We start from the raw sequence: 26,888 nt of genomic DNA, 5'->3' as shown, positions 1-26,888 counted from the left end.
AAATATAGAATCACTATATCAATTTTGAAGTTTGTACTTCAAAGCACAAGTCAAACGAGGTGAAATGGTTCTAAAAAAATTGATTTCGCTGTATCTTTTTATCGCGAAACTAGACAATTTGACAGCAGCGAGTCGGAAAAATAGCAAATATCTCAATTTTCTGCTATCGAAATAAAAATTTAAATAGCACCTGCATATAGAAGAGGGTTTATAGAAATAATGTAGGTCAGAATTTTGTCTATGAAAGCGTGCACGGAATTGTTATTACTGATTACAAAACGACATACAAGTGGAGGCCATTTTACTTCAAATTCGCAAACATGTAAGCTTACTAAAACAAATCGAGACAAGCAATATCAAGAATGAATATGCACATTCTTTTATTGACTTGTTTGTAATGTCGTCGTAGTTCCCAACAAAATCGCCACTTCCACTGAGAAATTATGGCCGTGTTCCCAAAAAATCTTGATGCTCGGATATTGAAAAAAAATTGAAATGTTTGAAAAGTACATTTCTTTTTGAGCCAAGTGGAAAATTCAAGCATAATAATAACCCTTACACTTTCAGCTTTTAGACGTAGTTTATGCTTTCTCTCTACGATATTTATTTCCAGAAATAGATAATTTTAAAGGGGCTACATGCAGTCTCATTCTGGATCGATCATTACAAAGTTTAGTATAACCTTAAGGGGGTACTACACCCCTGCCCAATTTTATGCCTATTTTTGCATTTTTCTCAAAAATTATAGCGCATTGGTGACAAGTAAGATATGAATATTATAGGGGCAAGGACTACAACTACTGCACTGGAAATTTGATTTCAAAACAGACAACAGTTGTGGAGTTACAGTCAAAAATGAGGGAAACCCATTATTTGATCAATAAATCAATAACTACTTGCCTTGAGTTGCTGAATTTTCAGTGCAGTAGTTGTAGTCCTTGCCCCTATAATATACATATCTCACTTGTCACCTATGCGCTATAATTTTTGAGAAAATTGCAAAAGTAGACACAAAATTGGCCAGGGGTGTAGTACCCCCTTAACTGAAGTAATAATGCTCTGTAACTTTTTTTAAATACAGTTGTGTTCCAAGTAGACTCCCAGGATTGGTTAACATTTTCATATTATTCTTCGTAAAACAACATGCACTTAGAATTTGTTACATATCTTTAAAATGGTGATACCCTGTGTATTAAAAAGTTCAGAAATGGACTCAGCACAAAATTCTAGTCCAGAAAACATGTATAATGTTATGATAACATGAACTTCATTTTTCCCCCATTTTGGCAGTAAAACCGTACTCAAACCTCGAACCCTGTCTTACTCTCTCTGCACCACCTCCCTCTGTGTGTCTCTCCTTGTGTTTTGTCTCTTTCCTTCTTTCTCCGTCTCCTATTCTCTCGCTCTTACATTTTCTCTGTAGACTACCTCACTCTCTGTCTCCCTGTCTTTTGTCTCTTTTTGTCTTTCTCCGTCTCCTATTTCTCTCGCTCTTACTTTCTCTCTACCATCTCTCTCTTTGTCTTCTGTCTCTTTCTGTCTTTCTCCATCTCCTATCTGTCTCCATATCTCCTCATTGCTCTTTTACTCTGTCTCTTAATCTTCTTTGTCTCCACTGTCTTCTCTTTCTTTCATGTCTGTTTTTCCCTCTTTCTTACAACTTGTATTTCTCTCTCCATCTTCCACTCTTTTTTCCCTCCTGTTTTCCATCCTTGTGTCTCAATCTTGTCTTTGTCTGCCTCTCTTCTTTGTCTCATATGTCTACACATCTCTCTCCTGCTCACACATCAAATTATGCCGTATTTGGATTTTGGATACAAGTAAAATACAGATCATTGCTAAAAATTCGTCTTCAAGGTGCAGAATTCAACAGGTTGTTGTTTTTTTTTGGTTTTTTTACCAAATTTTTTCTTTGAAATTTCAACATGTAAAAACATGTTTTGATTTTTTGTAAATACCTGATAGAATTGCACATATGCCTTGCATTCAGGCCTCAAAATAAGCCAGAATTTCTGAGGGCCATTTGGGCCCTTGATCTCAAATGTTTGAGGGCCCTCACAAATTTTTGTGGGCCCGAATTGTACTGTGCAAACCCGGAAACACACAATATTGCTGATTTTATGTGAAAAAACAGCTGCACCTACTATCATAAGTATCAAATTATCATTTAAGATTTAAGTAAGTAACAATGTTGTTGGCGTTGAATTGTTTCAATTCTCCTGAAATGCGAATTTAGATTGCGATATAGTCGGGTGATTGTTAGTGTTGCATGACGGCTGAATTCTGCAGTAAGTTTACTGTGATAAAAATTGCCAAAAATTTGCTACGTATCTTTTGCGGGCCCTCACTGATTTTCGTGGGCCGAGGGCCATTGGGCCCTCCTTATTTTGAGGCCTGCTTGCATTCCACCGGTCTCTTTTGACTTTATCATGGGGTGTAGCAGTTTTTGGTATTAAAAAAATCAAAGACATTGTGATAAAACATTGTGATACTATTTCTTAAACATTAAGTATTCTATTGAACCTGAACCCCCATACTCCCATTTTCAAATGACATTCATCATACGTAGGGTGCACTTTGAGGACACAGTACAAAATGTTTATTCTAAGGCCTGCTCTGCTGTCTCACTCTTTCTTTCCACTCTCTCTCACTGTTCCTCTCTCAAGTCTTAATAATTTGATCAAGGGTCTCATTTAGCTGTATGATTTTACTCAGCTGGTTTAAATCAATACAATTGTCATTTGTATGAATTATTGGTTATTTTATCCTTGTGAATTTGACAGATTATTGTGATGAGGAAGGAAGCCAAGTTGGGGTTGCCAGACCCACAATTTGGTTGCCAAATTGAACTACAATCTGGGACAAAATTGTTGGATTACTTTTAGCATGTGCCTTTGACATTGTCGTTTGTCCCCCTTTACCCCTATCAATGTTGATTCCTTGAATTTTGTTGCTGCTGTTGTGGCAGTATCCAACATTGACAGGGGAGGGATTGGGGATAGGTATTGGTTTAAACTTGTTTCATAGGTGAATTCCATGGTGACTGAGGCCATTTGAAGCTTCAAAACACCTTGGGTGATCCAACACATTTTGTCCTGGATAGCAGTCAAATGACTACCACAGTTTTGTGATTTCAAATCCTGTCAAGGATGAATTTCCTCTTCCATGGCCCAATTTGGGGCTTGAGTGGAAAAACATTTATTCTAAGTTATTCTTTTCAGTGAATTTTACCACAAGAAAGGTTGATGAGATTTGTAGAAAATCACCCACTTACAAATTTAAAAAAAAATGGATTTAAAATGTCTCTACTATAAAAGTTGAATTCTGGTATGGTAAATTTGGGCAAATCTTTGTTGACGAGTTGTGGGGCTAATTACAAGTGTCATCTGGTCACACTTGCAAAATGGGCTAAAAAATTAGGCAATCCTGGGGATAGTCAATGCATAAAGATGTTGAAAAATGCGTCGAAAGCATTATGAATGTGGTCTGGCCATATTAGCCATTGCCTGTACGTAAAATGTCATCGCAAATCAAGACATTTGATGCATATTTTTCAGTGTTTCATACTCCTACATCAGACGATAAAACTTGATTTGCTTGAACTTCTGAAAACTATGTATGAAAAAAATTTGTTTCGGCCTACCCAGCATGATATTAGATGAACGACACACTTTCAATGCCGTTGAACAAGGAAGAAAGCGAAGAGAACTTAGGGGAAAACCCCTGTAATGCCAGGTATATTTTATTTATGCAACAAGCCCATTGTGATGATGCCTGCATTTACTATAATACCTCTTACGCATTCAGACCTGCTGAAAATCTCTAGATGGCTTGCAAAGATACCGCAACCTTGTGCCTTTTTTAATTGGATGAATAATAGCCTTGTGTATTACACTATTCCCTTGTGTAAATGTAGGACAATATGTTGGTCTTTTCATACCTCTTTACATTACATTGAAAGGGAGGTCGTTTGTTTGATGGCAAACACAGTGACAGCATTGCTGTCTCTTTGAATCACATATGGGTTTTTTTTTATTATTATTATTATCAAGCCCAGAAGCGGTTTCTAGTGGTTTTTGATATACGTTAGTCGGCTAAAATTAGGGAGATATTAAAGATCAAGATTTTCAAACACGCAAAAGGATGGTTTTCTTGTGCCAAACATCAGTCTATAATATCGAATTGATTAATTTGAATTAAAACAATTAATTGAGTGGTCATGTCCAGCGCCATTAGACATGTTACAAGACTACCAAGTGATAGATGATTAGTCGTCTTAGGGCATTTAAATAAAGGCACTTAATTTAATACCCACGTCACGTGACCAGATGGGTGCTGACATTACAGCTTTTAGACAGGATGTCTGGAAAAGTGACCTTTGGCACAGCGGGTGGTCTTCCTGTGTATTTCAATTGGAAACGAGGGATGCATGTCCAAATCTTCTAGCAAATTTGTCATTTTTTGGCTACTTTGTAGTATTATTGTAAGAGTTTCCATAGGTAACTTTTTTTTCCGTCTGTCAAAACTTTCAAAATTTAGTTCTTGAAAACATACTAAAAAAACAGAATCCCTCAATGTATAATTAAGTTGCCTTTTAAATTTTCAGCAATTTTGATGATATTTGTCTGAAAAAATTGTATACTCTTATCTTAGCATTGTAGCACATCTACTGATAACTTGGTGGTCTTGGTATGGCAGCGCCCATGGGTCACGTGGGCATTAAATTTAGTGCCCTTTATTTAATACCCTATGGTAGCTGGTGATGGACTGTACACACACAAAAGAATAGGCACTTTTTTGATAATTTTCATCAAGGTTACGCAAAACTTATAGAGCTAATTTATTATACAGCAAGGGTCTCTGCCTTTTGGATATGTTATGAAAAACTTAATTTAAAAAATGCTTGCCAACAGCAATGAAAATCCACCGGCAGAAAGTCTTGTTATAAATGCTCTTACAAAAATTTTGGTCTAAAGATTGGCCAAGGTTACTGCTGTCCCATTCAAAAGCACAGGAAGACCACCCACAGCATTGAGGTCACCTTTCTAGACTTCCTGTCTACTGGCAGTAATGGATACTACCAGTGCTAGCATCAATGAATTGTTTTATAAAATGAATTAATAAATTCGTTATTATAGACTGAACATAGCATGGAAGTTGGAAGCATGAATTAAATATCAAGACATTTCAAAACTGCTGTAAAAGTAGAATTTTTAACTGTTTCAAAAATTGTGATTTCTAAGCTTCCAATATATTGACTTACATACACAAATAGATTATATTTGTGCACTATTATTTTCATGGTAGTTGCTTGGAAACAGGAAAATAAATTTAGCGTGAAAATTTCCACTTTAACCGTGCGTTCTGTAAAGCAGCGTCATTTTGGTCCACTTTATATGTCACAAAATGGTGCTTGTGTGTAAGCAGTCTGGAGTGTATTTCACTAGATTTTTAACCCTTCTTAACTCAAGTAACCGTTCGTAAGTTACGAATACCCTTTTACTAAACACATCAAAAGAAATAAGTCCCCCTCTGAACATGTCGCCATAACATTGTAAGGTTTTGTTTTGTACCAATAAAACTAACTTTGAAATAATTAAATGACTGTTTACTAAGTGTTGTGTGAAAATGAGAGATTTCCATGACTTCAGGGCTGAATGAGCCTAAATTGAAGGCAAAAACTGCCCTTTTCAAAAGTCACAAAGTAGGCCTATGCTTGTCACAAAAGTTGATTCATGGCTTGTTAATGTTGCTAATGGAAAACCCCAAGTGTTTGAGTACAGTTTAAAATCCTCACCAAGTGAACATTTACTGTAATGTGTATCGATTCTTGATCATTCAGCAATGCAAATCCCCTTGGTGCAGAGTTCAGCACAGCGAGTTGTCCCAATACGTCTTGCAGTTAACAAGCATAGGCCTACTTTGTGACTTTTGGAAAGGGCAGTTTTTGTCTTCAATTTGGGTTCATTCAGCCATGAAGTCATGGACATCTTTCATTTTCACAAAACACTTAGTAAACAATTATATAATTATTACTAAGTAAGTTTTATTGGTACAATGTTTTACTTTACGGTGTTATGACGAAATTTTCAGAGGGGCACTTATTTCTTTTGATGTGTTTAGAAGTAGACGTAACTTACGAAGGGTCCCTGTAGTAAATCCCTATTGCTTATGAATGGTACCGATAGCACAGTGTAAGTCATTTCAGTGAAATGGATTTTATTTGATTGTGACATTTTACAAAGCTTAATAAAGTTTAGGCCAAATTTAAAAAAAAATGTAAAAAAGTCCTATTCTACTGTATGAAGTGTTGTATTGAACAATAAAGTGATGCTGCTATTGTATTGAAGTGAAGAAGAGTAGGAGTCTGGTGGTTCATCTCGATGTTCTTTTCTCCCCCACCAAACCTAAGTACAGGGAATAATAGAGGAGGATGTATAAAGTAATGTGCACGGGAGCTTTGAGACAAACTTTTTTTTAATTTGACCTTAGTGAAATGAACTCCAGGTCATTGAGAATATCATCCCAGATATGGTAACAACTAATACAATACAATACAGTGGGGGCACCAGGACTTTAGTCTGGCAATGGATGGGCAATGTAAAATCTTGGGGAGGGGCTAACATGCCCAATATTTAGCATTTTTTGTTCAAAATAGTGAGATTTTTGTTCTGACTAAAGCCAAAAGTGCTGCCCCTGCAAAGGTCTCGGGGCAGCCGCCCATAGGAAGGTTGAAAAATGTGGGGCGACCATCAAAATGTAGAGCGGTCAAAATACAAATATGCGCCAAAATTGGAATAACTCTGTGAAGAATATCAACAAATTTCTCAAAAAGTGGGCCAGCCATGGCCTCCCCTGCTGCTTCGCTTGGTCCTGTGCAATGGGGCAGTCGCAGTCTACATCCCATTCCCAACCACACCAAAGTACCAGAGATGTCACATTTCCGGATTTATCCGGATTTCCGGATTTTGGGGATTAAAAAAAAAATTCGATTTTCAAAAAAAAAAAATTTTAATTTTTTTTTTTTTTTAAATTTTTTTTTTAAATTTTTTTTTTTCGCTTTTGGAGTGGCCCTATTGTCTTATCTTTCTGCTTCACATATATCAACATCAGCCATATTGTCCATGTAATAAAGCCAAAAAACTTTTTTAACTTGTACATAAAAGTATAGGAAACTGAAAACTTTAAAGCATGTTTTCTGAAGAAGGAAGCACTTTTATTAAAAGTGTAGAACAAGCCAGGAGCTTTGAACTGTTCTTTTTATCCTCTGAAATGGCCTTTACTGTGGTGCTAAATGTGCAGAAACCATCTGGCTTCGGGGCGGCCCCTCGACCCTACCGGGCTTGTCCCCTGACCCCACCGGGGCCCTTAAGCGGACCCCCCGGCCGTGTTGCGCGAAAGCTTCGCTCGCTACGCTTCGCAAGTTCAGGATTTTTTTGGGTCAGCCTGTGACATCTCTGAAGTACACTACCAGATTCCTGTTGCAGCCATCTGCACAGGTACACCAGGGCAAGGTACCTGTGGCTGGTACCAGGGGAATACCAGCCTGGTACCGGTGGGTCCTGTGTAGTAGCAGCATTGGCACTACGTAGGTACTCTGTTTCTGGAATCTTGGCGACTGTGTAGGCAGCCCCAATAGGACTTGTGTAGTGTAGTATTTGGAGATTATAAATCTGAAAAGAAGTAAGAATTTGCAGTAAATATTTATTAAATGCATAGAAAGCATGAAGGGCACCGTTTCCTGATTTCCATGACAACAGGGAAACCCCAAACAAGCATTAAAATATGCATGATAAATATAAGCGAACTTTAGGGGGTTGATATAAGAGGCAATTATCATGATATATGGTGATGTGTGGACACTAAAACAACAGCGCTAATTAATTTATATGTCTCCTTATCAAGGCAAGTCTACTTGGGTTGCCAGGCTCATAAAAGCACTGGATTAGAAGTAGTGTTCAGTAACTCTAATTGTTTTTGCTGGTCCAGGGTCGTTGTAAATCACAGTTTTGCATTTAAATGTCACGTTTGTGATTCAGAAAAGCTACTTATTGTTTGACTATAAAGCACTCGGAATAAAAGGTCAGAATCGGAATAAACGATATTCATGTTCATAGTTGCAATTCCATTTTCATCGTTTTTAGGCATCTGTGTGTAGTAACCTAAGGTTTACAGTTGCCAGGTCAAAAAGCATTTCGTCCCGTGTCATATTTGCTAGGCTTGGAGAAAAATGCAGTTTTTTGACCAAAAATACGAGATTGCAACTGCAATGGACTCAATATCCAAAACAAATAGCCAACCGGACTGTCTCCAAAAATACAAATATTTTCCTCATTAAAAGATCCATATTTAAATACTGAATGGTTGAGTAGTACTAGTAAATAAGAATATTTTAATGGTGTAGCTTGGACGTGCCAGAAAATGGGCTGTTTTTTGTTGTTGGTTTTTTTTTCCTTTTTTGTAAACTTGGGTTTAAAATCAAGTCAAACTTGAAACTTCAACTGTAATGGTTGTCGAATTATGCAAACATGCAGCACAGAAATAGATTTCGTGGCAGAAATGAAAAGCAAGACAAGCACCAAGAAGTGAGATTCGCAGTATGCGAGATTGCGTTTTCTTTCTAAGCCCACGTATTGCCCTCTACTGCTAGTCTTACCCATTTAAAGCTAGCTCCAACTACTATACTTTGATCAGCTCGTAATTGGCGGGCCTTATAACATCAGGGATTAATATCAATATATTTTATTTCGGGAATTGTCTTGTGACATCTCGCCAGAAGTATCACAAATTATTAATTCAAACCCTATGTACTTCGTCTACTTTATTTAACTTGCACAATATAGACCAGACAGGTCAACTTTATCACTCTAAACGTGGGTCTACTTTTTGTATCCTTACAATTCCCGCCGATTACGAGCTGAGCGAAGTACAAAAGTGAAAATTGTTTTAAACTTGGCAACATCTCTCCAGCAGGTGATGAAGATTGTAGACAGATGAGACTGACCAACCCATGATCCCTCTGTACTGTTACTAGCTAGCTGCAATCATTGCAGGGGGAATTATAAGTACTGCCAAAAGTATAATAGTTTGCCGCAGCAATAATTTTGACACTTATATTTAAAGCTTGCGCGAAAATTAAAAATCAACAAAAAAGGTTTTAGTATGCGAGTCAATGAATGTAGAAAACTTGAAATTAATGAGATAAATGTTTTTTAAAAGCTGTTTGAAATTGTTATGACGTGAAAAATGAATCCTGCGAAAATGACCACTTTATCAGGATTGGGCTTAGCAAACAGTGGATGCGCTGTCAAACTCTCTCTCTATCTCCTGCATCATACACAATTCATGTAGACAAGCATTATGGTATTAAAGGGTTCAGATAAAGGATATACATCATCATAGCTTCATTATTTATACAACATTTTTCTGTTCTTGTGACTGAGACGGTGGCAATTTTTATCAAGTCAGTTAAAATATGAGTTACAAATATGATAGCATTTTAGACATGTAGGCTATCATGGCTTTCTATGGCAGTCTTGGTCCAGGGATGAGGAGGTAGGAAGATAAACACTAACAATTCTGTTGTGTTGAAGCGATGACAACTTATGGGGAGAATGTGGCCTAATGTTTAGGGTTAGTTCCCTTTGGTGTGTGTGAGGTCCAGGGTTCAATTCCTGGTGGTGCCAACTTGCTTGGATATTGACTTGGAAGGAATTAATCTGAATTTAATTGGCAACATCTGTAGCTTAGAATATTCCGATTTCCATTCTCCCCATGACCAATAAATTTGTAATTGGGTAAAATTCCATTTAAAATCTCCACTCCCCTGTGGAAGATTTACTTAAAACCTTCCACAGAGGGAGTATTGAATAGAATGGACTATTGGGTTACTTCCATTTGAAATACTCAATCCAGTTGTGGAAGATATAGGTAGAGCCATAATACAGGGGGAGTATGCATTTCAAAATGATTAGCTCTGACCAATTACATTTAAAAACATACTCCCCTGTGGAAGATTTTTCCAAAATCTTCCACAGGGGTAGTGTGGATTTCAAGTGGTGGGGGTAGAGAGAATAGTTTGAATATGGGCTGTTGGCCTGAAGAGTTTATAATAAACCAACCTGGGCATTTTCGTGTTCAGGAATTCAATTGAAATTGGAAGAATGGATGAAGAAACAATTCTTGAAAACAACTTGCCAATTAAAATGTTATTCTCATTTCCTCTTTCTTTCAGGAGGGCAATCTGTTGCCTGAGTTCAACTTCCACGAGCCACCGATGATCTTTGAATGCGGCCGTGCCTGCTACTGCTGGCGGAATTGTCGGAACCGAGTGGTGCAAAACGGAATCAAAACCCATTGTGTATTGTTTCGCACGCCAAAGATGGGCTGGGGGGTCAGGACTACACAAGACATCAAACAAGGGACATTCATATGCGAGTAAGTTGATGCAAATACATACAACTTGACCATTCATTATCACTAAATTCCATAACTAGAGCGATAACCGCACCATAGCTGAACCATGTGGCTTCGGCAGTATATTGTGGTAGGCCTATATACCACTGTCACCCGGAGTCTGTAATGGACATAATCTCAAAATGCTACGAAGGTATGACTGGCCGATTCATTACCGCTTTTAATATACCTTGGTCGTGGAAAGCTGGCATTTTGAAAACTTGAATTTTGACCTCTGTATGACCCACTTAATGACCTTACATGAATTTTAAAATATTTAAAACATGTTAAGAATGTCATAAGGATCATTGCATTTAAATTTCAGCTCAATTGAAGCATTTTGAAAACTTGACCTTTGACCCTTTTATTGCCCCTTAATGACCTAAAATGAATTTTAAAATATATTTTAAATGTTTAGAATGTCATAAGGACCATTGCATTTAAATTTCAGCTCAATTGCAGCATTTTGAAAAACGTGACTTTGGACCCTTAAAGACCCTTTAATGACCTTAAATAAATTTTAAAATATTTTTAAAATGTTTAGAATGTCATAAGGATTATTGCATATAAATTTCAGCTCAATTGGAGCATTTTGAAGAACTTGACCTTTGACCCGTTTATGACCCCTTAATGACCTTAAATAAATTTTAAAATGTTTTAAACATGTTTAGAATGTCCTAAGGATCATTGCATTCAAATTTAAGCTCAATCGGAGCATTTTCGGTTAAAATGACCTTTTTTGACCCCTGGATGACCTCTGACGTTTGGAAATATTTACATTATATTCTTTATGTTTTCCTCTTTCATATGACACCACTCATGGGGTCATACCTTCGTAACATTTTGAGATATGTCCATTTCAGACCAAATGGTTAGTTAGTAACCTAGTAACCTAGGAACCTAGTAACATACACTAATATAGGCTGATACCATTCCATGGTTCAGCAAAAATACAGCACTTTTTTGGAATAAAAAATATGATCTTATTTTGCAAAATGAAACATAGCTAAATCCTAATACTAAAGTTAGTTCTAACTGGCAAAGTCAAATTTTACTGTTTGGTAAATTTTTGGAAACAGGTGTTTTTGAGAGCATTTTTCATATGCTGTGACAATCAAGCCCAAAGATTTCCACAATAGTTCTGTATTTTTCTGGAATAAGGGAGTAGTTTTTGTCTATTTTATAGCTGTCGGTAAAAAGTATTTAAGGATCTAATAAAACAATGTTTTTTTCATGCAGAAGAGAAGTTGAATATGCAATGGAGTTGTGCTTTTAGATGTAGCTGAGTAAGCTGACACAGACAGGCAGCATCATGTAGTATCAACAACATGCTGTTGTTGATACTGAATGTTGTTTTTGTTGATTTTCTTTTTACTACCCTGGACTCGTAGATTTCAAAGATCAAAGGTGTAATCTATCTTTGTTAGATTTGAAGTAACATATTGTTATGTTCACTTAACATTTTTCAAAAGCCAAACACTAAAAAGATTCACCTGCTTACCAAATTATTCATCTTGTTCATGATTCATCTTTTTGTTTCCTTCCTCCCTGTTTTAATTCTCTTCCTTTTCAAAATTTAAAATCTTTGATAGTTAAAAAAGAAAATTTTAGAAAAGGTGTTCAGTATATCGAAAAAGAGCAAATTCATCGTAGCTTCAAATTCACACGTGATCAAAATTGTTGAATTGAATATTACATGCAAATGTCTTTTAATCAAAATTTCCAATCCCTTGACAAAATAATTTCATCTGTATCTACAGAAAAATGTCTATTTCTAAAAATATCTTAGTCTTTTTTTTTTTTACTGTATCCTTGGAGTACTATGCACTTTAGCAGTAAAGTAGATTCAGCTGTCCATTTAATACCATGTAAATATCAAATTTATCATGTAATACACTATATTAACACCTAAGTTTGAAATCGGAGAGGGAAATTTGTGCATCATCCAGGCATTTCCGTCGCTACTCTCGCTTTTTTTGTGTGTGTTATTGTCGAGGATCGAGTGTTGTGTAACGCCAGTTACTGATTGCAGTTCCTGGCTGGCTGGATGGATGAGAGAGGGAAAATAATGTTTGATGCGATATATTTTTCACAATTTTAAACAAATGTAATTTTCTGGTGATTGATCATGCATTGTAGATGGATAGTGGGGTCAAAAAAACTATTGATTGCCAAATGCATGGCTCGAAAAAGTGGGGATGTTGGTGTTTGGAGGGAAATTCTGGTATTAGGAGGGAAATTGTGTCTTTTGGTATATATAAAACATGCTTTAAATTGTGGGAAATTTAGCTTGCTTCCTGGGAAATTAATTAATTAAAGCCCTGGGCAAATGTCATATATAGCAGAGCAATAAACAAAAATGTGTTCAACCCCTCCCTTTCTGCTCTTTACCTAAGTAGAAGGGGAAATAGAGAAAAGAAGAGGATGAAGAGAAAGTTGTTTTCCAGGCCATGAAAAAATTGGCAATTTCCTAGCCGGCAAATTTGGCAATTTGGAGGGAAATTTAGCTTCTTTGGATAAAGAAATTCATAAGAAATAGTGGAAAATCCTGCTACATGTAAGTTGGATGGAAATGTATCTCTCTTGCTGAAAAAACAACAAATTTTCCAGGCTTGTTGTTTTCTCCACCCTGGTTTTGAACCACACGGGTGCAGACCGGGTATAGCAAGCCATGCGTGTAACCGTCGCCCAGTGAGCGATTTTGTGTGTGTGTATGTAGCTTGGGAGGATTGTGCAATGGGACGCATTGCCTTTGCAGTCATTTCGTAGCTCTATTGTTTTGTATGGTCTAGTAGTGTTTGGGTTGAAAATTGTTACAAGGGCAACAGGCAAAGTTTCATGTCCAGCAACAGAGACATGGTTGTAGCTAGGATATATTTAGTGCTGGGTGGCATTTAATAAAAAAATTTCATATTTGGCAATTGTTTGCCAAAATGGACGAAACACTCTACTAATTCAATCAAATGGTGCAATTTTGGCCTCTGAGTGGTAGGCTCCAGTGCTAAAATTGCAGCTGAGTGGTGGGCTCTAAAACTGAGTGGTGGGCTCCGAACAGAGACAATTACGTTGTAGTGCCTCCAGGTATTTGATCGCTTTGGAAGGAGGGATGAGTGGGTGGAAAACAATTTACAATGTACTAATGTAGCCCAAACAATATAAATGATGGTGAAGTCCTAGTCAGTTATTTTCCTTTCCGGAATGGGCTGATTTGATTTGATTTGATTTGATTTGTTCAGGTTTTGACAACCCTGGATAACCCAAGAAAGCCTCTATTGAAGCTTATTTCCATTGGGGTCCATTTGAACACCGGGACGGGTTAGGAACAGTCAGGGGTTAACACCCTACTCTTTTCGAAACTGGCTGCGAGATACATGTACAGGTATGGCTCTCTGTACACGGGACCGACGGCTTAACGTCCCCTCCGAAGGACGGAGTACTTACGTCCCCTCCGAAGGACGGAGTACTTTCATGATTCATTTACCCAATTCTAAATGAACCATGGGGAGAGCGGAAGTCTGAATTTAATCTACAGATTCCATTTAAACTACTATTCCATTTAAAATCCACACTACCCCTGTGGAAAATTTTTGGGAATATCTTCCACAGGGGGAGTGTGAATTTCAAATGGAATGAACACATGACACTCTTGAGAAAGATTCAACCTGAAAATCTTCCACTGAATGGGGGCAAGTTTCAAATGGAGTAGCTAATGTGTTCATTCCATTTGAACTTCTTACTCCCCATGTGGAAGATATTTCCAAAAATTTTCCACAGGGGTAGCGCGGATATTAAATGGAATAGCCCATTTTGTATGTTAGTCATTTAGAAACTGGAATTACTTACTGTTTCTCAATAACAAAATCCTTTCCGTGACAGGTGTAATCACAGTTACTGGCATTTGGAAACATGTATTTTGTGTGTAACAGGTCTAAATTATACATGACACTGATCAGAGAAGATGTCTTACCCTTCCCAGAATCCTTTGCAACATGATGCGTCACCTGATTTCATCAAATGACACACCTATTTCTTTGTACAAGTCCCAGTTGTTTTCGTGTTGAGTTGGCTAAAAGCATGAGTCGTTAGTCATGAAATAAAACATAATTTGCAAGCGCTGGATGTGCTCTGCTCATCGAAGTACCTTATGACCCTATTGAGTCGACCCATGTTGCGCTAGACACAGACTACTCTCTGAGAAAAGACAGACCATGTGTCAAAGTTCCTGTGCATTGTATGCTGTGAATTCTCGCATATTCATGAGGGTCGATTGTGCGTGTCTAACAATCATGCCAGCGTTGCGTGCCATCGAGATATAGACCATAAAAATATGCGGTATTTGCGTAGCAGTTTTGCCTGTCGCATTTCATGGAACAATCGGCCCTAATTATCGGATGATGCTGAGACTTTGCTTGTACGCAGTCTGTTATCTTTTTCGTCCATGGATAAACTGGATAGCAGATTATTGAAATGGAAGATGTGCATTGTGGGAAATGCAAGATCTGCTCTGACATGACATAAAAACATTACAACAAAATAAACAATCCGTCCTTGACAATGTACAAATAAAGGTTTTGCGGTAAAATCAGTACTTCTGTTAATGCATTCGAATTAATTCAGAAAGGCAGTGTCAACAATTCTGTTATTGTAATACTAAAAGTAGCCTTGATCAAGGCTTCCTCCTTACTTTTTCTCTATTCATGCTCTTCATAGGACCCATGTATAATCAGTGGTAGAAGTAGGCCTATCATATACTGGACTCTCTAAAATATTTAGTCAGGTCAGATTGTTTTGTGTAGGACTGCTATTTGGGAATCATAACTTTTAAAAAGGACCAACTTTGAATTTCATTTTTAAAAATTTAATGCTTTTGTTATGAAATGTTCAACTTGGAAGAACTGTATCCCATTCTTTGGAAATCAAGCTTTACCATCACAAATGAAGTGACATTATTTGTATAAATATTATGTATTTCTTTTTACATTTTGTGTATAATTTGCAGTCCAAACCTACTAAAATAAATGGACTTTACCAGATTTTGAAAAATAACTGAAAACTTCCCATGGTGTATTATGTAATCAATTACCAACTCTTCAAGTCCTTGGCGCTGGCAACATGAGCTAGGGAGGAAGTGTGCCTTGTGGGGTGGGCGTGGTGGGCATTTTGCTCAAACACTACCCCTGCAGTGCACAGTATGCCTGGAGTAAAGTAAGATAAGAAAGAATAACTTTTGAAACAGAAATTTTTGGAAGATGTGGCAAAGCTTCCATGAATTTTACATTCACTAACTATGGACGCCAAAGGACTTGAAGCAAGTCTATACTAAAAGTGGAAATTTTTCGTGCTTGACAATTTGCAATTCTAAGGTTCCTTACATTGACATATTCACAAAAGGAATATATTCACGCCATGTTATTTTCATGGTAGCAGCTTTGAGCGGTAAAGCTCGAAAATAAATGTAGCACAGAATTTTCCACTTTTACAGTCTACTTTTACCCTTCTATTTGTGTTCAAAATGTATCTATGATTTATCAAAGGTGCATTTAGTGATCCACAGCCTCATCCCCACACCAAGGCATTAGCCAGAGGGGTGTCCACTTCCTATTCACTCTAATTCACTATTTAGGGTGTCCAAATTCAAAACAGGGCATCCAAATGACAACTGGACACCCCTCTGGCTAATACCTTACCCCCATGGTGACCCCCCCCACTTTTCTATAAAAAACGTTTTTTTTGTATCACTGGAAACCTGGTTTTTGTACAAAAAATTTGTTGCAGATTAATATCGTCAAATTTTAATTACGATCTGGTACACCTGGGCCTCATGGAAGAATAGAGGATACCTTATAGTCCACACTCTTAAAAACAGTGTTTTCTCATTTTTCTGACATACCGCAATTGTGGGGACTTCGCGATGTCCCCACTTTGAAAAAATGCTCCCACTAATACAGTGAAAAACACCACATATGTCCCCCACTACTCCGGATTCACAAGAGCTCCCTCCCTCTCCATCCTCCCTTCCTTGCACTCTTCTCTCTCCCTGTCAACAGATGTAAGTAGACATTTAGGAAAGATATCACTACTCCGGATTCACAAGAGCTCCCTCCCTCTCCATCCTCCCTTTCTTGCACTCTTCTCTCTCCCTGTCAACAGATGTAAGTAGACATTTAGGAAAGATATCTGTAGATATTTTTAGGACAACGATCACAAGATTTAGAGTACAATTTTTATTAGAATTTCAGCAAACTGTAGATTATCAAAGGGAAGCAAAAAGACTTGCAGAGGGGCAATCAGAGACATGTTCTGTACAAAATTGTTGGTCTTGCTCATGGCAGGAAAAAGTGGGCAATACGGGAAGCTCATTGCGGGGAAATTTTTGGTTTTTGACCAAAAAAATAAAGAAATACATAAGGGAAATATGGCATACTGGAGGGAAATTTGGTAAAACTGGAGGGAAATTCTGGATTGCTTGCGGGAAAAAACATTTTCTCGGCCTCTGGTTTTCACTCTTGCTGCTCCATCAAATGATCAGCAACTATTTGATCATCAGTTTGAGGGTGAGGTGGCCGAGCTGATAAGGGACGCACCATTAGATTCTCAGGGGGGGGCATGGGAGTTTGGGTCAGGCAGAATTTTTTTTTTTCGCCCGGCGGCAGAATTTTTTTTTTTTGCCTCCAAGAGCACCAAATTTTTTTTTCAATTTTAATGTACATTTTATACAAAGTTGGGTGGGGAAATTTTTTTTTTTTTTACTCATTAGTGGGGCAAATTTTTTTTTTTTTTTATTTCATTAGTGGGCTAATTTTTTTTTTTTTTCTCACTAGTGGGCAAAGTTTTTTCTTCAAAAAACTCCCATGCCCCCCCTGAAATCTAATGGTGCGCCCCTAAGGAGTTGCACTGTCGGTCAGGAGATTGTGCGTTTTTGGATTTTTATTTTGCTAAAATAAAATCATGTAAAGTCAGCCATTCTTTTAACAATATTTATTGATTTCATCTGAAATATTTTTGATTTTGACTGAAAACATTTTCAAGAAATCATTAAATTTTTGCCAGATTTTTGAAGGTTGCTGTGATGTTTTAAGGGATCTAAAATGAGCGTTTATTATGCGTTTAGACAGTATTTTTTGTGGGACATGAGAGCACCTCAGACCTATCGAATTGCATTCTGAATACGAGCGTGTCTTTCTGATATCAAATAATTTTCATTTTTGAAAATCACAATATAATACAAATTTTATGACAAATTATAAACATTTGATATTTTTCAAATTTTTGATATATAACAGTCCTCGGTAAATTATATAAATCTAATGATATATTCTTAAAGTGTATGTAGCAGGAGGAAAAAGCCGACGGTCAATTGAAAATTTTGACCTTTTATATTGAAGATATGGATTTTTTCCCCAAAAAGACCTAATTTTTGTTGGTGTTTTGGGAAAAAAATCCATATCTTCAATCTGAAAGGTCAAAATTTTCAATTGATCGTCGGCTTTTCATCCCACCTACATACACTTTAAGTATAAATCATCAGATTTATAAAGTTTACTTCAAGTACTGTTAAATATCAAAAATATCAATTTTTAATGATTTGCCATAAAATGTGTATTAAATTGCAAAAAAAAAAAAATCAAAATTATTTGATATCAGAATGACATTCTTCGTATTCAGAATGCAATTCGATATGTCTGCTGTGCTCTAATGTCCCAAAATAAATACTGTCCAAACGTTCATACCCCAGCCCTTAAGGTAATTTTAGCCTCTAGAAAAGAAAAAAATCCTGACCAACTGACCCTACTTAATAAGTATATCCGCCCGTAAAACAGGAGGGTTTTTTCGTCGCCTTATATAAAAATATTTTTAAAAATAGACATTTGGTTCTGTGCAAGAACAGATGACCATTATTAATATGTCTGATTATTTGCATCACATTACTAAGATGTGCTTTCCTTTTGTGTTACCCCTAGATACGCAGGCGAGTTGATCTCCGATGCAGATGCTGACATCCGGGAGGATGACTCTTATCTCTTTGATCTTGACAACAGGGTAAGTAACAGTCACGATAGCCTCAACCCCAGTGGCATAGACCATGTTCCTCAATTCACCAGTGGATTGCTCAAAAGGTGACCTCAAGTTTTGGAGTATGAGTTTTTGTACCCAATAATAAAGGTCATTTTCTGACTGTATGAACACATTAGGGTTAAAGAACTGAGCCCGGCAGATGAGGATACTTAGGTAAGACCACTCTGGTGTTAACTTAGTCTTCTTATGTCATAGATTTTGACATGTGCTCCCAATGAAACAAGAGGTCAGCATTTTAGCAATTTGGCTTGCAACTAAGTGGCCAGTGGCTAATAATCATGGGTTGGAACTGTCAGTAGGGCTCATTACATGTGTGTTGTTCCCACCTGATCCCTCATATTACGGCATTAAAAATTTGTGTTATCACTTTCCAGAACTGTGAAGATTAAAAAAAGTTCCAAATTGTTCATGGGATAAGAATCAAATGTTACAATATTTATTTGGTCCCTAAAGGTGTGTTTTTTGTTGTTGGTGGTGATGTTGCTTGTTTGTTTTGATGTTACTGTTTTATTGCAATTTTTAAAAATATTTTAAAAACACTATCCCTGAACAGTAGTGTAGTTTTTGTGTCCCTGCGCTGCAAAATTGTTATTGTTGAAATGGGATGATTTCTCCCTGTTACATAACTTGCCAGATAGGTTCAGTGAAGAACACATTCATGACGTTTTTCACAGCTGCAATTTATTTATTTATTTTTTTCGCTTGCCAATCGGGCAGGCAATAGTAGAAAATTGCTTGCTTGAACTTGCTGAAAAAATTGCCACTATTCCTGTAACAGTAAGCACACGCTAGATTATGCCTGCCATCGATGTTTGGTTCCGAATTTGTCACCCAAAGTTGATTATCGCAATATGTGACCATCCACCACGAAGTGGTAGTAAAGTCGGCTCTAGGTCATTTTCAGTTTATTGCAGATTTTGAAAGAATGTGTTTTCAGCTAAGTTAAAATGACACCTCAACACGCTTCATCGGACATCTGGAAGTGAAGTTATGGTTCATCAAAGGTCAAATTCCTAATATATTTTACATAGAAATCCATTAATACTGTTTTTGATTGTATCTCAAAATGGAAAATGCCAACTTTACGACCAGTTTGTGGTGGATGGGCACATATTGTGTGCCGTTACTATCACAAATTTTCCCAAGATATTATGAAGAAGGTTTACGTTGCTTGACAAAACTTGCACAAACAGGCAAAGTTAGCACACGCAACGACGATTGTATGGTGTAGATGTAAATAAAATAGCAACTATGGGCTGGCTTTACCGTTTGGAATGCATACACCCCCTATGGAAGATGTGCCCACACAGGAAGTGTGAATTTCTAATGGGATTACATTACCTGAATGGATGATTAAGGTCATGTCTTCCCTATAAGGGGGTGTATGGTTTTCAACAGCAACAGCCCATTGTCTCCTAGATGAAAAATATACTCTTATTTGCTTACAAGAATAGTACCTACCGCAAGCACTTTCAACACAGCCTTGACATTCACAGGTGCACTGTATTGACAACAATACCTGTTTTTAACGAATTGAATATCAGAAGCTATTAATATTATTGAATTAAGATGTAAAGTGTATTTGTGTGTGAAATACAGAGTTATGTTATGAAATAGAACCCCATTTTATAGAATTTAGATTTCAAGCATTTTTTTTGCAACTTTCCCTATAAATCAGGTTACAGCCAGACATGTTTAACAATATTATACATAATTCAATAATGGCACTTGCTGACCAAAGGTTTAGACAAATTACGAGGTATTTTTGCCTAGTGTGTCTTCCTGCCATATAAGCTCCTTGCTCGTTTATCCATTGTAGTAAACCAATATTTTCAGGAGATTCTCGCCTTTTCAAAATAATTTGAAACAAATAGAAATGTATTTTATTTGACAAATTGGTTTGATATGATTCCAAGAACTATAAAAATTCTGTGAGGTTCTACTCCTGAGAGTTCTTGTGTGATGCTCATTTCCAGCCTCTCCACCCCCCTCCCGAAGGGTTCTTGGATTGTAGCCTTTCTTAGCGAGACTAGCGCTAGTATGGAGACTCTCATTAGGGGTATCAAATCCAAAAAACGACACTCTCTAATGATAGCATATTCTAACAGTCTATTCTAGTCCGATTCCATGACCACGCATCTTATTTTTCTGAATTTTTGATGAAAACTAAAACACAAGTGTGACTATTTATCTTTCAAAAGTCATTAACTTGATTTTTGGAGGGGGTATCCATTTCTTACCCCAGTATGATTTTTTTGCTCCATATTCAGCTCTGCAACATAGTATTGAAATGTTTTTTTAAATGAACCACCTGTGGGGCACAAAAATTGACTGGTATTAATTGGAATTAGTAAAGTAATAATGTGACTTGTATCAATGTTTAATATCAAACTTATTACATTTGTTGATAAAAGTAATTACATTTTGCAGACTTGTTTATGAGCAATAAAACTGCATTCAAAAATTGTTGTGGAATTTTGTAGAGCAGCCAGGCCAACGAGTTAATAAAGTAAGAATTGGAAGGATGAATGAAAATAAAAACAACCGCTTACATGCAACTCTCTTGCGATTTCAGATACCCGATTGCTCTATTTGTATTAATACTTTGTCCCAATTATGTTTGAAATGCGATATTTCTTAAATGTAATCCAAATTTGTAATTGGTATTTTTTTACTGTGCTGTATGTTAGATTTGATGCTTGTTTAGATACAAATGTACTAACAAACATGATTTGGCATTGCATATCCTAGATTAAGATTAAGGTGCACTTAAAATATTTTGCAATAAGTTTTGTCTATTCACCAGAAGGAGAAAATGTGACAGGAGTAGTATGCTGGAAGTGGAGATTTAATAATTTTAATAAGACTGACAATTAAATCAGCTTTAAATTTTCAAGCAATATTGAAGCAATTTCAGGCATTTTGTTTGGATCTTCCATGTACAAAAAGTATAGGGAAATACACATTTTCAGGCAATGTTGTTTTTAAAAGCAGTTTCAGGCATTTCTGTCAGTGCTTGCTTTCTGCACTGTCTGAGAAACTTGCAAAAAAAAAATCATGCCTTAATTTTTCCATTGTGCAGCAACTTGCCAGCAAGTCAGGAGGAAATATGAACTCAATAGACATTCAAGCCGGTGAAGAGCAAATAAAAGAAACCCATTCACCGGCGTCATATTCCACGTGTAATATGATCCAAATTAGGCTTTACACAAATTATTATGTGTGATAACAAACTTTCAGTGTGACCACAATGAGGGGTGTCCTATTTACAAAGTGCCGATGTAGCGATAACCTTTAAGACCCCACACTTAACAATATTTCAGAGTTTTTACCTGTAGGTTTTTCCCCCGCTTTTAACGAAAATTATACGGGATTTCCCCCAACAAAAATTTGATGAATAGTCCAAATGTTGTGAAGTAACGTTTACCATTTCATTTGTGTGGGTGGTTCAGATGTTGTTCATTAAAACAGCGCTTGTCTCGGTTGATGAAATGACATCCCGCGCAGATTATTTTACATTTTTTAAAGGACAATTACTGGAAAAGTGGTAATTTTTGTGGATGTAATTTTTCATGCTTTTACCAATTTTGAGCTGCTTCGCTAGTTTTTTAAATTTTCAGTTTTGTCTCATAGACATAAGTTTACAGAGAAGAATTTGTTATTTTTGTGGTAGCTGTGCTGCTGTGTTCACTATGGACCACAATGGCCTCATCCCAATGGCATAGTTCAATAACCTCAATTAAACAATCAGTTTGCAATATTTGACCTCAAGTTGCAGAGTATGAGTTTTTGTACCCAAATTTTCAAAATCATCCAATGAACAGGGGTCGCGCTAAGTTGCGTTCTTGCGCGCCACGCGCATTTTTTTAAGTTTGAGCGCATCTATTCATTTTTGCATACCAGTTCGGGGTTTTCATGCGCAGAAAAATGAAAACATGTGAAAGAAAAATAAAAGCTTCGATCTCCAATATTTACGACCTGTCCAGAAATTATGTAACATAAAATGCGATAACATAAATGTTGATGTGAAGTCGCCGTAGCATTGTAACATAATTTAAAAATAAAAATAAAATACACACCGCCAGCGTAATTTAACACAGATTGTGATATTGTCTAGAATCACTGATGAGTTTTATTGCAGTACTGAATGACGACACGAACGTGAGTTGGTAATTTCTAATTCTAGGGATCTGTAAGAAATGCTTCAAGGGTGGTGTGTAGAGATATGCCCGCGGTGAAATTTACGAGGCCGTAGAAGAAAAAAGTGACAAAAATTTGCCCTTGAATTATGTTTTATAGTCAAAATACTCCAGTAATTCAATAAATATCATGATATTTGGCCTAAACTTGAACTCATTTGCAATGAAATGTCATTTTTATTGAGTAAATCATGGCTTTTTCACTGTGACATGTGACTTGCAATGCTGTTGAATTCTGCACTTTGCGAAGTTGAACTGCATTTTATGGAATTCGCGAACTTTTATGGCATAAAGCAACACTTTTATAGCAAGTACACTGTGTGGGAACTTTCTTTAAAAGCCAGATAGTTGGTTAATAGCGAGAATCACGGCGTGAAAGGGAGATCGCGTTTTTGCCAGGCCTTAACTATTTACACATAACCAAAATCACAAAATCTGATACTGATATATTGAAACGCTGAGACGAATATACCTATTCGTCTCAGTTGAAACGGGCATTCAATACTTGACTAGAGAACCCCTCATTTTAGGATTTGAGCGCATATTTTTAACACTTTCAGGGGTTCAGGGGTTCTGAGAACCCCTGGTTTTAAAACCTAGTGCTACCCCTGCCAATGAATGTACAAATGCAGGGGTTAAAAACTGTGTCATGATAGATGAACATGTTGTGGAGCCTAATGGTTGAGCTTGAAAATTAATATTCCGCAAGAAATTCTTAATTATGATAGTGTTTTGCTGCTAAACAAGGAGTCCTTAAATTCAGATTTTGGCATTTTAGGAACAACCTGGTGTAAATGCGCTTATAAATAAACGCTCGTAAATGGTAGGAGTCAAAGCAAACTATTAAGATTTAATCTGACATTTTAAAGCATGAAGGTAGTAGGATGAATGCATTGTGTGTGCTTCTTGCACAAGTGCAGCTGTTGAGAGGGAACCATGCAGTTAACATACATACCTGAGTAGATGTCACTAGGGGATAGAGCCATTAACCATGTTAACACTTTACAGAATCGACAGTGGTTTTTTTTAATGAAATAATAGCATGTCATGAGCTAATATACAGAGTATTTTATGATTCTAGCATTCTCTTTTTATGGTGTGTGTCATTAGATGCCCATAACAACATCTTATTCCCAAAATTGCAATTGATTCCGATTTTGTGTTTGTGAGTTATGCATATGTATATACAAATTTGATATTTTTGCCAATTGAATGAATCTGCAAGAATTTTTTGCATGTAACATTATGTATATACATTGGTTCATTTCAAGTTCAGTATTGACATCAATGCTTTTTGCGGTTGCACGTAAGCGTACCGACAAACTGACCGTGCATGATACTGCGATTTGATACTGTGGCCAACGATACTGTGGCACATACCTCACCAAATTATAGCCAGAAGTATCTGGTGGTATAAAAATCTCTCAACTTTTTAAAAAAGTGAGAGGATGAAGTAGTGGCAGGGGGGCATGCCCCCCAACCAGTTTGAAAATTTAGAAAATCAAGTAGGAAAATTCCCAAAAATGGCTTGTGCCCCTATCAGGTCCGGTGCCCCTGTGGGATGACTCACGCCACATCACAGGGATGAGTTTATAAAACATGAAATGCCCCTTGAAGGTGAATATCAGAAACTGTTCATAAAGCACATAGCTGTTCTGTCTTGTGTTGTTGTTGTTGTTGTTGTTGTTGTTGTTGTTGTTGTTGTTGTTGTTGTTCTGTCTTGTGTTGTTGTTGTTGTTGTTGTTGTTGTTGTTGTTGTTGTTTGTTACATATATTTATGCAATGTGGCCTGTTTTTGCTTTCCTCTAAGAAACTTATAAGCAAGTGATGGTAGTTTCATCTCAAAAACAGCTCATTTACAATGTAAAACATGAGGTTAAATTATTGAATACAGTGTGTGGGCTTTTGCCTCATTTTTCGTCTCATCACACATCTTCATTCAGTCCCCTGTTCAGTATCATATGACATTACAAAGCCAATTCTGTTTGCTCTCAAGTGTGTATAAAGGGTTTATATAAAGCATTCATGGATATAACCCATATTTGATGCGATCAAGCAAAATCAGTCGGAACTCAGAAATATTGATTTTGAGATATAGCCAAACAATGGAAATATTTGCTTATGTTTCCTCTTGTTTTGGAAACTCTTTAATTGCTCATATCTTTAGAACTGGGTGTTCAATTTCAATGGAGTTTTGTGCAAAATCCAGCTTTGAAAATGCTTTTTACTATTCTATAAGAAACTAAAAATTTAATATTTCCGAGTTCCGACTGATTTTGCTTGATCGCGTCACATATATGGATGCAAAGATGGTCTTGCTAGCTTGTATGAACTATCATCTTGACTGGGATTGTACAGTGATTTCATGGCTTATCTTTTGTTCCATGCCATGAATGAATTCATGTTTTTATTTTCAATCATTTTAAGAATTGTCACAAAAAGCTGCTGCATAGCATGATGCATCAACATTATTGGCGAGTTGACGTGTTCAAGGTGTGCGCTATACGCTTGTGTTTGTAATCGTTGCCATGGTAGCTGCGCATGACTGCAATGGAAACTTTGCTATTGTACTCTTTGTAGTTTACACTTTTAAGGAACGCTCCGGCAATCACAACATTATGCCTTATTTGTTAGACAAATAATGATCAAGCACAAATCACATGGTTTTATTTAAAACATATCATATTGACCTTAAAAACAGCCATCTCGCACCACGCGATATTCAAATTTCCCAGGCACCGAAATTGCCTGTGGCAATGACGTCCCAGTAACACAATGATTGCTGACGACAATTGAGCACAAATAACCATGACGTCATTGCCATAGACAATTTTGGTACAGGAATTTTGAATATCGTGTGTTGAGAGCCGGCTGTTTTAAAGTCAATATGAGGGTTTAAAAAAAAAATAAAACCATGTGATTTGTGCTTGATAATTGTTTTTCTATTACATATAAGACATAATGTTGTGATTGCTGGAGTGTTCCTTTAAAAGAGCAAAAGTCAATAGTGATTGACCAATCAAATGACAAGAATCTTTGTATGAGTTATATAAACTTGAATCACAGTCATTTGCTGTTTCCTAATAGTAATATGACATTGAGTGCCCTTGACTGAACCGAATATTTTCCCAACTAAAAATAACCGGAGTTACCAGGTAATCTATAGAACCAAGTGATGCAATTTGCAACACAATGAAATGATAAATATGTTTTGGTCTCCACACAGGAAGGTGATGTGTATTGTATAGATGCCCGTTTCTATGGCAACATCAGCCGCTTTATCAATCATCTCTGCGAACCAAATATCGTGCCTGTCAGAGTGTTCATTGACCATCATGATTTGCGATTCCCCAGAATAGCGTTTTTCACGTCCAGGGATGTCAGAGCCAATGAAGAACTTGGGTCAGTATCAATTTCTTTGGATTTTTTTTTTTTGGATTTTTTTTTTTTTTTTTTTTTTTTGTAAAGTAATTGAAGAGCATATTAAGAAAAGGTCAGTTTGAATTGAGAAGAGGTTGATCTTGTGTGTTCAATTACTTCAGACACCAGGTTTTAATTGTTTTATTAGACAAAAGGTTTTAATTGTTTCTTGAAAAACACTTTTCTTCTTTAAAATATCATGCAAGAAAAAACGTTTTTACATCCGGGGACCCACTATATTTTCCCATTTGCAGTAATAACAAATTTCTGAAGGTCATTTGTATGTGGTTCAGATCTAAAACAACTAGTGCCTGGTATTGTGGAGTAAAATTTGCCACAATTGATGTAGGTACCCCCAATTTAAATATGGAATTCTGTGAAATAGAAAAGATGTGAAAATAATTTTCTTTTAAAAGTGCTCTCTTAAAATCGCATGATCATGATTTCAAGTGTAGAACTGCTTTCTCTGTTTTATATCTGGTGGTTAATAAGTAACTAGTACTTTTGAATATGGTTTCACTATGGACCACAAGAGCCTCATCCCAATGGCATAGTCCAATAACCTCACTTACATAATCATAGTGTAAAATTTAACCTTAAGTTGCAGAGTGTGAGTTTTTGTACCCAAATCTTCAAAGGTCATTCAATGAATGTACAAATGTATTGGGGTTTAAGAACTGTTCCCCTGATAGATGAGCATGTTGTGGATCCTAGTGTTTGAGCTCTCCTTGGAGGTGT

The 26,888-nt window shown here is 36.6% G+C and overlaps 1 protein-coding gene across 1 annotated transcript in view; it reads left to right on the top strand.

The window, feature by feature from the left end:
* The window catches only part of LOC140136906 (histone-lysine N-methyltransferase EHMT2-like), a 98,285-nt gene that overhangs the window by 65,317 nt on the left and 6,080 nt on the right, over window positions 1–26,888 (top strand). The window contains 3 exon segments of the mRNA XM_072158557.1: window positions 10,235–10,437; window positions 18,417–18,495; window positions 25,957–26,132. Of these exon segments, the coding sequence (XP_072014658.1) occupies window positions 10,235–10,437; window positions 18,417–18,495; window positions 25,957–26,132 (458 nt within the window).

The sequence above is a fragment of the Amphiura filiformis genome, chromosome 17 (genome assembly GCF_039555335.1).
Source record: "Amphiura filiformis chromosome 17, Afil_fr2py, whole genome shotgun sequence".
NCBI lineage: Eukaryota > Metazoa > Echinodermata > Ophiuroidea > Amphilepidida > Amphiuridae > Amphiura > Amphiura filiformis.
This window is presented reverse-complemented; position numbering and strand designations above follow the sequence as displayed.